This window comes from Protopterus annectens, chromosome 9.part0 (genome assembly GCF_019279795.1).
Source record: "Protopterus annectens isolate FY-2018-M chromosome 9.part0, PAN1.0, whole genome shotgun sequence".
In the NCBI taxonomy this organism is placed as follows: domain Eukaryota; kingdom Metazoa; phylum Chordata; order Ceratodontiformes; family Protopteridae; genus Protopterus; species Protopterus annectens.
In genome coordinates, this window is record NC_056743.1 from 591169468 (window position 1) to 591185975 (window position 16508).

Consider the following 16508-nt stretch of genomic DNA (forward strand, 5'->3'; position numbering starts at 1 on the left):
ATGGATGGGTAAGCCTCAAATTCACCCCAGGGATTACCTGTATGGCCCTCCTAGAGATAGAAAAAAGAAGTCAGCACAATTACTGCATTTTTCTTAGACTGTTTAAAGGATGGGCATCTTAAGCTCCTAGTGACTGCTTGCCTAGCAACTTCCGATGTGGCTGTGTTCTAATACAATAAAATTTACACATACCAAAGTTCAGGACACAGAAATCAATTATCAAATTACTGAAATAAAGCATAGTTACTCCACGTCAGATAACAAAACAAGAACTGAACAGGGCTATGATATAGTATGGTCTCTCTTACTGCTGGACTCCAACAGCTACGGTGTTAAGAGGTACGGTGACTGCTAAAAAGATCAGTATGGGGGAATAAAGACATCTTTCAGCTATTTTTCCATTCATGAAATGGATTATTGCAGCAAAACTCATGATAATAAACATATAAATAAGGCAATTACAGAAATGACAATCTGCTGAACAATGAGGGCATAAAACAAAAAAAATCAGTCAGCTAAGTGAAAGATTACATTTTAATGGTTTCAATCTGAATGATAAGGATGGACTGAATGATAAGGACAGAGTGCAATCACAAATAATTTGACATACTACACAGAAATGATAATGCAACTTGAATGTTTGTATTAAAAGAAAAAAAGCCTGCAGTTTGAGTAAGAGCTTTCTGCAGACTTCTAGAATTCCAACAGGTGTCAGGGGTGTTTTCAGTTTTCTTCACTACCATGTTCTTGGTTTACTACTTGGCACATCTGTAAAACTGCTACCACAGTCACCACTTAGTATTCTACTTTAGAATGAAAGTCCACATTTTTACACACTGTTCAGTTGATCAGCCTCATTGTAATCTGTATGTTCAGTTTTAATAAAAACCCTTATACTCATTTTCCTTGAAAAGTAGAAGTCTCAAAAACCCAAGACTTACCCATCTGAGCCATTCCAGCAGCATTCAAATTTGTCAAAAATGCAGTCATTTTCATACAATGAACAAAGTTTACTTCTGAGGTATTCATGAACCTATAAAACATAAAAGTTTTGAAGCATGTCAAGAACTCAGGAGAAAACTGGATAAGTAAGAGACATGCTCACAACTTACACAAAACAATACATTTGAGGATTATGTTAAAGGGACAATCCCAGAGTCTAAAATTCTGACCTAAAAGAAACCTGTCCTGAACCCTCCCAGTTGTCACCACCCACTTAACACCTCATCATCAGCCATACTCTTGGTTTAAATTTACTTTATGCAGCCCTGTTTTCATTCCCTCTGGTGAACACAACTAACAATATTCAGTTCCTGTCAAAGCTTTCAGTCCCCAATCATTGGGAAACAATAAGGTTATCACATTTTGTGTGTGTTTATGGTGGAGGTGTTTAGGCAACATTCTCCATGTTTACTTTTTATGATTTCATCAAAAAGCTTATCTTAATTGTGCAGCTCTTTATTTCCTTTATTTACTCTGTAAAGCTCAACTGCGAGCAGTATAGTCAAGAGTACACTTTAGTGAATTCATACTAAATCTTAGCAGTCTTTTGATGTACTACTCTAAGGCTACATCATGCCTGCTCAACTTGGTCGACTTCTTTGAGTCAATCATACAGCCTACCTTGATCTGGCCAAGGCCTTTGATACCATTCCCACTCAGGAATCATAGAAAAACTCACTAAGCTAGGCATCAACCCCGATATCACTAGGTGGGTTGCAAACTGACTGAAAGACAGAACCCACAGTGTGAAAGTAGCAGAATCCAAGTCAAACTGCTGACCAGTCACAACTGGGGTCCCACAGGGTTTGGTCCTGGGCCCTCTCCTGTTTGGTATCTACTTCTATGAAGTCAAGGCCAACATGAAGGGACTCTGGCTGACAAAGTTCGTAGACAATTGCAAGTTGGGAGCTATTTTGTTGGCATCCTACAGAAAGGCCTCAACAACACCAACGACTGGTGTCAGAACCATGGCGTTAAGCTCGGTGCCAAAAAATGTGTCGTCATCCCCCTTGGGAAAAACCTGGTTCCCTTGAATTACCACATGATGGTAGTCCACTGAACACAGAAGGCGTTAAAAGAGATCTGGGAACACAGGTTGACAGCAACCTCTCTTTTGACCACCACATTGCCAATGTGGTCAGAAAGTCCTTCTATGTGGCACATCTCCTTACTAAGGGTTCTGCATCCGGGAAGAAAGAGGTCACTGTCTCCCTCTACTCTACCCTCATTAGGCCAATCATTGAGTATAATGCCCCATTTGGCATGTACCTCACTAGACACCTGCAACAACTGGAGAGCCTGCAAAAGTACATCACAAAGAGGATCTTAGGCCTTAAACACTTGTCCTATATGGACAGGCTCAAAAAACTCCAACTATTCTCAGTCTCATATCGCCTACTTAGAGGCGATCTCTGCTTGACTTACAAAGCCATGTCTGACCCAGCTCTGTTAGAAATGCTACATCTAAAGAAATCCCAATCCCTCCACAGTACACACTCCAGAGACCTTAACCTCATTACCACAATCAACAGAACATGCTGGAGGGACAGGTTCATAATCCAGAGACTGCCCATCCTCTGGAATATACTTCCCATACATGTCAAGCAGAGGACCTCACTGGCCCTCTTCAAGAGAAATCTTGATGAGTGGATGGGAAATAGAAAATTCACCCCGGGGATCACTCCAGTGGCTCTATTCAACAGAGGCACTAGGAACTAAGGTCGGGTGGCACGATGTCAGGGTAATCCTATGGGCTAGGCTTGTAAAGGCTCCAGTGCCATTAGCCTAGTACACACTTATGAACCTATGTAGTAAAGCAATCTCAGAATTAGTATGTAAAAGTATCACAGGTTGCAGTCTGCTGTACTCTACAGCCCCCATTGTGACAAAGTTTTGGACATCATTGTTTAAAATTAATCTATTACTTGTATCACACATGCTTTTTTTAAAGCAGATCAGAAAACTATTACACCTGGCTAGTATTCAGAGATCAAAAAACAAAACATGAAAAAAAGAACACTGCTCTCTACTACTGTTAGAACTTTGCATTAGTCTAATGCAGTCACACGATGTCATAACATTCAGCTAGCATTCAGAAATCCGCACAAAATAAAATATGAAATGAACAGAAAACTCTGGTTAACTAGCGTCTTGGCTATGCATTGCTCATATGCTTTCCTGCAAGGTAGTAGCAAGTGACATTATAAAATTCCTGAAAGCCTACTTTTCTCAGAGGATAAAAAGCACAGGTGAGACTAATGAATGACTTGGTGAAAGCTGTTGTGAGTACAACTACAATTTGAGATGGAATTTAACGAAGACCATTGAAACCTCCTGTAAGCGCCCTTGCCCCAAGCCCCTCCAGCCAAAGCTGGGACATGCTCAGAAAGCCAAAGTGAAAATGTAAACAAAGGACATAAAACAAAAAAAAATCTCTGGGACTGTCCCTTTAACAAACCCAAAAGTATTCACATGTCTGGTTCAGCTCTTTGCACAGTAACTTAATTTCATGAATCCCAACAAAACAAATGTATTACTGCTTAAAAAGCAAAGTATAAAAGGAAGTTTTGACCTGGGGGGGTTGTAACGTAATACCATCAAATTGGACCACTGCAAGCTGTACACACACACACACACACACACACACACACACACACACCTGCTGCAGTCTTAGTTTTAGCACTCAAAGCTGTTTCTTTGTGCTCATCACTTGTCCAAAACTCGTTGCAAGCACTAAATAATCTACAAATTACTGCAGCACTCAACTTTCCTCACTTATCAAGAGGAAAACAGTTTTTAGTGCTTTAATAAGCACTAACCAAGCATGTCTAAGGGTCAAGCTCCCGGTGTTTTCTTCTGTCCAACTGATGAATCTGGACATCTTGGGGCAATGTAGCAATTGCCTCATGCACAGTGAGAACCCTGTCCTCTTAACACCTAACACTACAACCTGTGAGAGATGCACTTATATAGCCAAACTGGAAGCCAAGCTCTCTCCAGACAACACTGGACTAGACAGTCAAGAGGAGAAGGTAAACACCACATAGTCCATCAAAACCTGCACACCCAAACTCGCACACAGTAACACAAAACACACATGTACATTCGCAGAGGCTCTCAATAAAAATCTGCCCAAACAACAGAGACCTCCAAAGCTGAAACACAAGCAACCACCACCCCCAACACTACCTGAACACCACATAACCCACAAAATCAGTGTACCACTCAACCTCAGCCCAGGCTGAACAGGCAAAACAACATACCCAACACACTAGTCATAGGCGACTCTATAGTCAGGCACACTGACTTCCCTCTCACCAGGCTAAACAAGGAGAAATTTACTGTCAGCTGCCTGTCAGGTGCCAGGATCTGCCATATAACGCATGCACTCAGGTCACTCCACAACAAGTACAAATAAGACTTTGTCATTGTCCATATTGGAGTGAATGACCTGAGACACACCTCCCTAGACTACATGAAGAGAGACATGGAGGAGCTCTCTGACCATGTGGCCCAAGCAGGTATGACACTAGCCCTGGGTAGCATCCTGCCATCGCAAAGAAAGATACCAAAGTACAAGGACAAAATGATTGACTTCAACAACTGGCTAAGCTTCTTTTGTCATTCTAAGGGGATCCAGTATCTGTCTGCCTGGGACAACATGATCGACAGGCCACGATGCTTTGCCAGAGATGGCCTGCACCCGTCGCCTCTGGGATTCCGGATACTGGCTAAGGCTCTTGCCGCCCCTATAGTGCCTTTTTAGGTAAGGCACAAATGTCAAATGCACCACCATAGTAGATACAAACAAGCAAAATCTGAGGGTAATGCTACTCAATGCTAGAAGTCTAAACCTCAAAATGCACTCACTCGAGGCACTCCTTAAGATGGAGAAACATCGACATGTATGCAGTGACAGAGACCTGGTTTAAGGCTCCAGAGAACACCCCTGCATTACCAGGCTACAATTCTTACCACACCTTTCGGTCACCTAACCTGGACTGAAACACTAAAGGAGGAGGCGTGTCCATATTCATAAAAGATATTCACACCTCCAGGCTAGTTGCTCAACATAATGCATCCGAAATTATCCAAGTACAATTAACACTGGGCAAGACTGCAATTCAGGTTGTAGTTTGTTACAGATCCCCCGCCATGCCCCAGGATGCCCACTCCATGTTTCTCGATATACTGGATAATATTAAGGTACAGCCCAATACCCTAATTTTGGGAGATTTCAACTACTCCACCATCAAATAGGAAAACTACTCATGTACTAACTCATTTGCTCAACGTTTTCTGGAATTCATCAGTTTCAATCTCCTGGATCAGCTTGTCCATACCTCCACCAGGGGCAGCAACATCCTGGACCTGGTCATTACCAATATGGGTAACAGATGCTCCACGCTAGAGGTCAACTCCTCGCTGGTCAGATCCAACCACAAGCTAATCACCTTAGACATCAATATACCACCCCCACCCCTCATTAAGGAAACTTAAGGCAGAAGTGGCTAACTTCACGACACCCATATAGACGGACAATAGAGGCACGACTGCTGAATCATATACAAATGGACTGTATAAGCACATGCATGAGTGCATGGACCATGCTATACCCAACAGAACCAAGACGCTATCCTCCAAAAAAAGGAAGCCAATCTGGTTGTCCCCGGCCATAAACAAAATCTACAACAGAAGGAAGAAACTGTTGCAAAAAAGAGAAAAATCCCATGATTGCAGGAACTCCCTGGTCAGCCTTAGTAAGAAGCTGAGAACCCTCATAAAATCCTCCAAAGCTAGTTACAAAAATAAAATCACCATGGATTCTAAAGACAACCACAAAGCATTCTACAGCTATGTCAAGAATCTCAATGGTAACACTCAGATCTGCTCTGAGCTACAGCACAATGGCACTAGATTTACTGAACCAACTGATATTGACAACATCCTGGCAGATAGGTTCAGTGCAAACTTTACCCCCAAATGTCCCATCTTCATACCGGAAGATTGCAAAGCCCCTGTAAACACGGACGCACAAGTAAAGACCGCACTCTCCAAAGCCAAGAACACAGCATCCATGGGACCAGACAACATCCCAGGCTGCATTCTGCATGAACGACAGAATGAACTGGCACCCCCCTAAGTACCATGTTCAACCATAGCCTCACTTCAGGCTTTGTGTCTATGGAATGGCCACAGTGACAGTTAACCAACTCCACAAAGGGGGTGCCACCACTGACACCGGGAACTACCGCCCCATTAGTCTGACGAGCCTGGTCTGCAAGGCCATGGGATGCATCATCCTGGAGCTTATAAATAAAGAGATAGGTAACCTCCAAACTCTGGAGCCCACTCAGATGGGGTTTGTAAAAGGTAGATCATACCTCCTAAACCTGGCTGACTTCTTTGAAGCAGTTACCAGAGCCATTGACAAGGGTAAGGTGGTGTACACAGCCTATCTTGACCTCGCCAAGGCTTTCAACACCACCCTCCACTCTGGTATTATAGATAAACTCACTGGACGTGGCATAAATCCCTATGTCACAAGATGGGTGGCCAACTGGCTCACTGACAGAACGCACACAGTGAAAGTAGCCGACTCCAAATCCAATTTCAGACCAGTGGCAAGCGGAGTACCACAGGGTTTAGTCCTGGGTCATCTCCTGTTTGGTATCTACTTTTCAGAAGTCCAGGCTAATACCACTGGTCTCTGGCTAACAAAGTTCGCAGATGACTGCAAACTAGGAGCCATAATAGATTTGCCTAAGGATGTGGACATTCTACAAAGAGGCCTCACTGAGACTGATGCTTTGTGTCAAAGTCATGGCCTAAAGCTCAATGCCAAGAAGTGCACTGTCATCCCCTTTGGGAAAAACACCATACCCACGAACTACCTCATAGGCGGTAGCCTACTAAACACTGAAAGTGTGATGAGACCTTGGGACACAGGTGGACAGTACTCTCTCCTTTGATAATTACGTTGCCACAGTAGTCAGGAAATCTTTCTACTTGGCACACCTCATCACAAAGGGGTTCCTCTTCCAGAAAAAGAGAGGTCATCATTCACTCATCCCTCATCAGACCCATTACAGAGTACAACGCCCCATTTGGCATGTACCTCACAAGACCTCTACAACAACTAGAAAGGCCACAGAAACACCTCACTAAGAAGATTACCGGCCTCAAACAGATGCCATACGCAAACAGTCTCAAAAAACTCCAGCTCTACTCCATTGCCTATTGCCTGCTCAGAGGCAACCTCTGCCTAACATACAAAGCCATGTCTAACCCAGATCTGATAGACATGCTACACAAAGAAATCCCAATCTCTCCGGGCCAAATGCTCCGGGGACCTAAACCTTGTCACCACAATAATCAGAACATGCTGGAGGGATAGATTTCTGTCCCAGAGACTTCCCATGTTCTGGAACAGACTACCCATTCATGTCAAGCAAAGCTCCTCATTAGCCCTCTAAGAGAAATCTTGACAACTGGATAGGAACAGGAAATTCACCCCGGGGATCACTTCTGTGGATCTGCTCAACAGGGGCACAGGAAAATAATTTTCTTGGGTGGTGAAAGCTAGGGAAACTCTTTTGGCTAGGCTTATAAGCCCTAGGGCCGATAGCCTAGTACTTACCTATGAACCTATAACCTAATCTGCCTTTTTGTTTTGGTGGGAGGCACAGCTAGACACTCTCCAGTTCAGGGGCATATCCAGTGGTCCATTTGCCACCCTTACTATTTGAGCTTAGTTAGCTTGAAAGGTAAGTTGTAGGAAGTGGGAAGCATGCACGAATCCACTCATGCTCATCACTAACCCCCAAGCAGCTCTTGCTCTATAGGTGCTACATCCAGTGCCTAGGTGCTACCAAGTAGCAAGCCAGAACCACTCCCCATCCCAAGGAAGACAAGCTTACAAGAGCCGCTTATTTCCATCCTCCCTGCCCAACTCCTTCCAGCACCTGTGCTGCTAATTGAACGTGAGTTGACTGGGTCACAGTTATAGCTTCATCCCTCTGCTCTACAGCAGTATGGAGAAAAATCTTCCTCTCTTACAGCATGAAATGCACTTCAGAGCAAGGTTCATTAGTTACATAACAGGCTAAAGACCACCAAGGCCTTTTTAAGCCTAGCCGTGCAATCCTACCCAGTTGTATCCTCTTTGCACCATGGAAGTTTATTAGGAGGGTGTGTGTTATTTAAGTTGTTTCTAGAGGTTATGTGGGGATAGTATGTTAGTTTGGGCATTACTGTCTGCCTCTATCAGAGACATGGGGGTAAGACCTAGGGTGACTTTCAAATTTCCCATCCATTGGTCAAGGTTATGCTTCAATAGGGTTAGGGATGAACTCGGCTTCACATGGATGGGAAGCCTGTTCCACACTACGGGGATCCTCAGACACACATCTGTCTCACCAACATGTCTTATTTATGTCGCAAGCAAAATTTAAATCCTTTGATTTTATGATGTGCATAAGGTCCATCAGAGTTGGATCTCAGGATGCCTTGTAAGCCAGGCATAGACTGCCTCTCAGTAACCTGTAGGAGAAAGAGAACAGAGACACAGAGACAAGGCTTTAAGGCGATATGTACAGGACAATGTGTTTATACCCTGGATTCTCCTGGTAAGGAAATTACATGGCAGTTCCAACTTTTGCATGTCTGGTCAGGTACATGTAAAAAAGGGAATTAAATTCAATGATGGGACTAAGGGTGGCTGAAGTGGAGCTATGACTTCCTTGGACCTGGATGCCATGCCCTTACTTATAAGCTGGGCATCACAGACTGATTTTCTTACTACCTTGGCCACATGTTGGTTAAAGGCCAAATTACTGTCTACATACGTTCCCGATCCCCAACTACTGGGTCACCTCTTAGGGGGTGTCTTATTGATGAAGTAAATTCAATCAAGTGGCAGTTTTCCCAAAAGGCACTAGACTGCATTTCTTTGCATTGAGTTTTAGTCTGTGACACTGGCACCAGTCATTTGTCTGTGTTAGACCCTCCTTGTAAGATGTTTGTATCATCACAGGAATCTGTGATAGTTCCTAGTTTGGAGGCATCTGCTAACTTGATCAGCCAAATGCCCTAGAGATTTACCTTACAAAAGTAAATGCCAAATGGGAGCAGTTCAAGCATGGAATCCTGAGGTACCCCGCTGGTGACCAGTCTCTAGGTGGAGGTGGTATCACCAATCCTGACTGAGTCCTGTCTGTGAGCCAGCTGGCAATCCAGTGTGCTATGTAGGGGTTTATGCCCAGTTATATGAATCTGTCAACTACACCCAAGTGAGGTATTGTAATGAACACCTTAGCCAAGTCCAGGTAGGTGGTATTCTCACATATTCCATCATCCATTGCCTTGGTGACATTCTCAAATAGGTCTACCATGTTTAGTAGGCATGACCTTCCCCTGACAAAGCCATACTGGGATGGGTCCAGTATCTGAAAGTTGGCTATGTCTTTATTGATTAATTCCATGGCCTTGCACATCAGACTTGTAAAGACTAACAGGTCTGTACTTTTCGTGGTCAGTTGATGGTCCACCCTCGTGAAGTGGGATAATCACTGCACTCCTCCATTCTCATGGTACAAAGCCTGTTTTGAGGCTACAGTTGAAAAGTGACTCAGGTGATGTCCTGTCCTTCCATTTCATTGTTGTAGTATTCCTTACAATAGGGATCCTGTGCTAAGGGTGGCCTAATGTCCAGCCAGCATACCAAACCCTTTAGGTTGCTAAAAGTATGCCGGGTCTATATTAGAACCCCAAACGTTCAAAATTTTGAGTTTTCTAATATCGACCCGTTTTCAGCGAATGCTGAAAATATCGAAGAAACAGAAAACCAATTTTTTTCCTACGGAAAGAATTTGGTTGTTCGTTTCTGTTGCTTTGGTATTTTCAGCGCCGTGGTGGAAAGTTACGGGTCGGGTTCAGGTAAGTGTGCGATTGTGTGGACGTGAGGGTAAGGGCGGGTTAGGGTGTGGGTGAGGTGACTGTGCGATAGTGACGGACTTTAGGGTTAGGGTTTGGATTAAGCTAAGTGGATAGTTAGTGGTGTACGCATAGTTTAGTGTAGGGTTAGTTGTAAGAGTTTAGGTGTGTGTGGATTGCCGCTTGTTTGGTGTGCTTGAGTTGTGTGTATGTGTTTTGGAACAGTAAATTTTTTCCCTAGGAAAAAATTCGCTGCTCTGTATGTTTGATGTTTTACATTTTCGATTCATAGGGCTCGATGTTAGAACACTCGAAATTATCAACATTTGGTGTTCTAATATAGACCCTGTATGCCATGCATCCCACATATACTCCCCACGTAAAGTGCAGGGTATAAAGGTGACGTCAGGACATACCAACCTCAGAACCTTTTTTGCCACCAGTCTGAACATCATCTTTTGATCGCCAGTCCGTACGTCTGCTTCATTTGCTGATTCATCAAGCCGTTTTCAGATAAGTGCCCCATTCAGGTTTTTTGTGTTGCTTGTTGGGTTCACATCATCCAGAAAGGGTAAATGCCAGTGTGGGGGACAAGACTCCCCATAAAGATCATCACGAGCAGTGTTTACTTTGTCTGCTTCCCACAACCATATGTCCTGTTCCATTTGTCAGGCTTACGTCCCAAACACCCTGCATAGTTAGCTTTCCTCTTTGGTCCTATACTTAAGAGAACCAACATCTTAAAGCTTTTAACAAAAGGCACCAAGGAAGGAAAGTACAGTTGTGTACACTTACCATAAATGTAAATGTTCCGAGTGTATTCACTGTTGCAGTCATCACACATGGGTTATCTGCCTGCAGGTAGCCCTCAGTCAGCCCAAATACCACAGTCTTGAGATTTCTGCATCTGATGTTGTCGCCTCTTCCATGACGTCAGGTCGTCAGGGGTATAGAACATACAGCAGACGCCATTACATCAGTTTTTCTTGCCCCAGATGTCAGGAGCCCCCAAAATAGGAAGCAACTACAAGGTGTGGAAAACCTGCAGTAAAAAGTAAATACCATTGCCATAAGATATGGCCAAAAAAGAGGATAGGTAGAAAGTATAGAAAAGTCAGGGGGCTGGAGGAAGAGTAACCAGGACTGCAACAGTGAATACACTCGAACATCTACATTTATGATAAGTGTACATAACTGTACTATGTTCTTTGCGTTTCACTGTTGTAGTTCATCACACTTGGGATGATTCCCAAAGCTGAGGAAGGGTGGAGGCAGTCAAGAAGTATTAGGGCTGGCTAGCAGGCCTTTTAAGACTGCAGTAGCAAATCCAGCTCTGGATTTAGAAAAGATAGGTAAGTGGTAATGCTTGGTGAAGGTGTGTACTGAACTCCAGGTTGCAGCTTCCAGGATGTCTCTGGTACGGTCTCCCTTGAGAAATGCTTTATAGGATGAGGTAGTCCTACTGGAATGGATTTTGATCCCCTGTGGGGTATGTTTTCCATGGTGCTTGTAGCAGAAATGGATGCAATGTGCTATCCATTTGGAGATGGTTTGTTTTGAAATGGCCTTGCCTTCTTCCCCTGCAGCAAAGCTGACAAGTAGCTGGTCAGATTTTCTGAACAGTTTAGTCCTGTCAAGGTAGAACCTAAGCTGTCTGTGCATGTCCAAGGAGTGCAGGATCTTTTCCCCTTTATTCTGAGGATTAGGAAAAAATGTTGGTAAATGGACGGATTGGTTTAAAGCCACACTGGATACCACCTTGTGCATAAATGACTGGTTATTCCTGAGGGAAACCCTGTCCGCATGGAAGATAATGAAGGGTTCCACAGCCATAAGGGCCTGTAACTCAGGCACTCTTCTTGCTGAAGTGATGGCTAGAAGTAAGGCTGTTTTCCAAGAGAGAAATTTTAACTCTGCTGTAGCAGCAGGCTCAAGAGAGGGAATTGTGAGCTTCTCTAGTACAAAGTTAAGGTCCCAGGCAAGAGTGGGAGCTCTCCTCGGGGGTCTTAAATTGTTATCTCCTTTCAGGAACTGTTTGATCAGAGGGTGACTCAGTATTGTAATGAGCTGAGATGGCAGAGGCATGAATCTTAATGGATGAGAAGGATAGGCCTTTGTGGAGCAGCTCTGCTAGATAATCTAGGATTTGAGTTAAGGTGTATACGGCTGTGTCCTTTCCCTGAGGCTGGCTCCAAGAACAGTATCTTTTTCCACTTGTCTTAATAGGATTTCCTAGTACTAGGCCTCCTGGCCTCAAGGATGACATCCAGCACCGGTTTGCTGAGGGATGCTGGTGATGTACTCAGGGAATAAGCCATGCTGCTAGGTTCAGGGTTTGCAGCGGAGAATGCAAAATCTGGCCTTCCTGCTTTGACAGCAGAGAGGGGGTCTGATGCAGGTGCCAGGGTGTCACTGCTGTTAGACTGCGTAAAAGTGGGTACCAGTGCTGGCATGGCCAGTCTGGTGCAATAAGGATTGTCCTTGGCCTGTCCTATTTGATCTTGAGTAGTACTTTCGAGAGGAGGGGCAGAGGGGGAAAGGCATAGATTGAGAGGTTTTCCCATGTAAAGGATAGGGCCATCCACTTTCCATGCTTGGCTGAGGCGAGTTCTGGTGCAAGATTTGCTCAATTGATGGTTCTGGGGGGAAGCAAAGAGGTCCACCTCTGGTGCCCCCACCTGTGGATTAGAAGCTTGAATGAATTGGGCTCCAGTTTCCACTCGTGCGGGTCCATTAGATTTCTGCTTAAGTCTGCCATTGAATTTTGTTTGGCTGGCAGGAATTGAGCTTGCAGATGCACTTGGTTGCTCAATGGTGTGTTCCACAGTGGCATGGCTAACCTGCAGAGTGGGTAGGAATGAGTCTCCCCTGCTTATGTACCACATGAATGTGGTGCTGTCTGTCTTTATCAAGAGTTGTCCTGGACGGATAAGATATTTGAAGGCTGTCACTGCATTCTGTACAGCTAACATTTCTTTTTGATTGATATGCAGGTGCATTTGTCCAGGGCTCCATTTGCCTTGAATGCATTTGCCTGCCATGTGAGCCCGCCATGCATAGTCTGATGCATCTGTTGTCAGGGTTTGGGTGGCGGGGGTGGGGGGGTGGGTTTGAGTGAAAGGGAGTCCCTTGTTGTGGTTGCAGGCCTCTGCCCACCAAAGGAACTCTGTCCTTAGACAAGGAATGATCGGAATCACTGCTTCCAGGTCCTGAGATTGTTGACACCAGAGACTTTTTAAGTACCACTGAAGTTTCCTCATATGCAGTCTTGCACATGGAATTAGGAGAATGCATGAGGCCATGAACCCTAGGGCTTGCAGTATTTTTCTTGCAGAGAGCTGAGTTTGGGTAGCCAGCAGTTTGAACTAATTTGTCGAATAAACCTGCTTTTCTGGAATGAGGAATGCCATCTGGGAAGTTGTGTTCAAGCTTGCTCCCTGGAATACAATTTCTTGGCTGGGTACCAGATGTGATTTATTTTCATTGATGGTATTCCCCAGAGAAGTTAGGAGTCTCTTTACAAATATCAGGTGCTGAAGTAACATTCCTGACTGTCCACCAGAATCAGGCAATTGTCCAAGTATGGGTAAACTGAATGTTTCTCTGCCTGCAATATGCAATGGCTGGAGCCAGGCACTTTGGCTTATCTACTGCCCCCAGGGTATTCACAAAGGAAGTGCAGAGAACTGATAGTGCATACAGCCTGCCCTGAAACATAGATATTTCCTGCAAGATTCCCTTATGGGGATGTGCAGATAAGCTTCTTTTAAGTCTAGGGTGACCAGCCTGGAGTCCTTGGCTAGCATAGGCAGCAGCTGTTGGAGTGTAAGCATTTTGAACTTTGGTACCACCAAGAAGGTGTTGAGAATTGACAGATCCAGGATAGGGCGCCAAGGGTTTTCTTTTCTGGGCACCAGAAACAGTCTGGAGTACAAACCCTGTCCCTTTTGCTCTGTTGGAACAGGTTGAATAGCCCTGATACTGAGAAGAGAAAGTACTTGCTTTTGTGCCTCTGCCCACAGGTTTGGGGAGGGTCTGGCAATCCGCTTGGGGTTGGCAGTGAATGGAAGTAGAATCTGTAACCCTGGGATACAATGTTTTTTCCAAACATTAATGACATGAAGTAGAGTATAAACTTCAGAGTCCCTACAAGTCCAACAAAGTCCAAAACAGTCCAATATTTCCAGATTTTTTTGTTCTGTCATATTTCACAGATATGTGGAAAAACAAAAAATACGAATAAAGCACCCACACAGAGTCCGATAATCCACAACTGCGATGTATCCAGTAAATGAATGTTTTCCAAAAATGCAGCAACTCTGGTCTTTAACGTTAGAACTTTAATTTATAAACAAGCACTTTCGGAAGGCTTTGTATCCTTCCTTCCTCAGACAAAACGCTAGGTTACAAAACATCTCCCCATTAAATAGGGTCATAATTAGTTAATGACATCACAAATTAGATCAGTCTTAGAACCATACTATGTGTTTACTAAAAAATGCCTAAATGTTAATTATATAAGCTAATTTAAAAATTCTCCATAACTTATGCTATCTAAGGGACTAGTTGATACGCTATACTAAATATTAACTAGTTGTTGTGGATTATCGGACTCTGTGTGGGTGCTTTCTTCGTATTTTTTGTTTTTCCACAGTCTGTTTGGCGATTTTGTAGTTCAAATATTTCACAAATATAATTATTGCTTTATAATCCCAAATTTGTCAATTTCCAAGTTACTGTTTTTATTCCTGTTCATCTTCATCTCCCAAATACTGTGTCCGCTTCATTTCCAACATACTCTCAATTATTCTAGTCAACTTTCCTGATCTCTTCTCTTCTGCTGTAATTAAATCAAAAGGTGCTTCAACAAAGTATTAGTTTAAGGGTGTACACACTTATGCAACCAGTTTATTGTACGTTTTTTATTTTTTTATATTTTTCCCCCAACAGATTTGTTTTTCAATTGAAATGTACAGGTTATAGGTCACATTAAAGGTGGGAAAAGTTTTGAAATGATTTACTGTGGTCTCATTTTTTATAACACAAAAAACTGGCATTTTGACAGGGGTGTGTAAACTTTTTATATCCACTGTACCTTATTAAAATTAGGATTCCACCAATGTAGTTTGTTTTTAGGGTATGTTTGGGCTTATTCCTAAGTAGGTATAGCAGCCTCAACAGGGTCTTAGTGAACAATTCCACACAGGTTGTTGTGAACTTTGGGTTGAGAGAGGCTTTGAATTTTAAAAACTATCGCTTAATAGGATGTCAATTTGCTTTGGAATAGTTCCCAACTATTACAGGGTTTGCTGGGGTTACAGAGTTGAGTTTTACTTCAAACAACTTTGCAGTCTAACCTCACCAGTCAGGACATAACACTGGGGGTGGAGGGTGGAGGGTAGGGGTAGGGGCAGCGCTCTACCACACTGATGAGTACCAAATCCAATACATTGGAACTTCTGGTGGGTGTATGTCCTAACTGGTCAAGGGATTTGTATTAAAGTCCAGGAATCACTGTGCTTGTGAGTATGAGGCAGTGTACGTTTCCCAGTCTATAGATGAGTATCTATAGGCTACAGGATTTTAGGACCACAGAGGGTGATTGACAGCTTGCTAAGATATGCTATGACAATTTGACTATGGTGATTTGCCCAAGCATAAATTCCACTGCATCGTCCTGTTTAACAAACGTAGAGTTATACTTTTGCTAATGCAGACAGACACTTCTTCACCTTTTGTCACCATCTGTGCAGCTGATGGTCTAAATGTGTGGAAGGCACTGAATTCTTGCACTGTTGGTGTACCTTGTGTGGACTGAAACCATATCTTGGTAATGGTACACATGACCATATTATCCATAATGAGGAGTGCTTGTGGGATTTGGAGTTTCTTGTTTAGGCTCCTAGCATTGAGCAGTAATACCTTTAGGTTTCTCGGGGTTTTGTTTGCTATATCAGTAGATTTTTCAATTTGACATTGCCTAAAAAGGCTCTAAGGGAGTGGTTAAAGTTTTAACTAATATTTTGAAGCCTGGGGGCACAGGTGCACATCATCTTTTGCAAAAGCAACGTGGTCTGTTAATTGTTTCCTCCCCTATTGACAAATACTGAACCCCCCTGGAAAGACACCAAAAACTAAGCTAATTACTGGAGTTATCTTTTGTTGGTACTGTGGCATAATCCTTGGTGAAAGTAAAATGCTGCTCAATGCAAGGCAAATATCTGCCAGACACACACATTCAGAGAGATCAACAATGTGTCTTGTTCATACAGTCCGGGGAAGTAGGCCTCAAGTCATTAACAACCATAGAACTATGATAGAATCATGGTACGGATGGTGTGGCGACTTGAGTGTGTGCGTAGCCTGGCAGATTCTGGCTCCAGATAAGACATTAATCATCATCATCTCCGTGATCAGTCTGATGATACAGGTATGTGTGTGTCGTACAATGGAGTCTTCTATGACAAGAGTCCTGTTTAGTGTGTTGCTTTGCTCTTGGGGCTACACTGGTTATAGTGGTGTGTGGTATTTGATGTTGGTTTTGGTGAGTGCTTTAGAGATTGCTAAGGATA

General features: G+C 43.5%; 1 protein-coding gene across 4 annotated transcripts in view; it reads right to left on the minus strand.

The window, feature by feature from the left end:
• The window catches only part of PPP2R2A (protein phosphatase 2 regulatory subunit Balpha), a 1574838-nt gene that overhangs the window by 106468 nt on the left and 1451862 nt on the right, over positions 1-16508 (minus strand). For all 4 annotated transcript variants that reach the window (XM_044083139.1, XM_044083140.1, XM_044083138.1 and 1 more), the window contains one exon: positions 942-1033. In XM_044083139.1, the coding sequence (XP_043939074.1) occupies positions 942-1033 (92 nt within the window). The remainder of the gene's footprint in view (positions 1-941; positions 1034-16508) is intronic.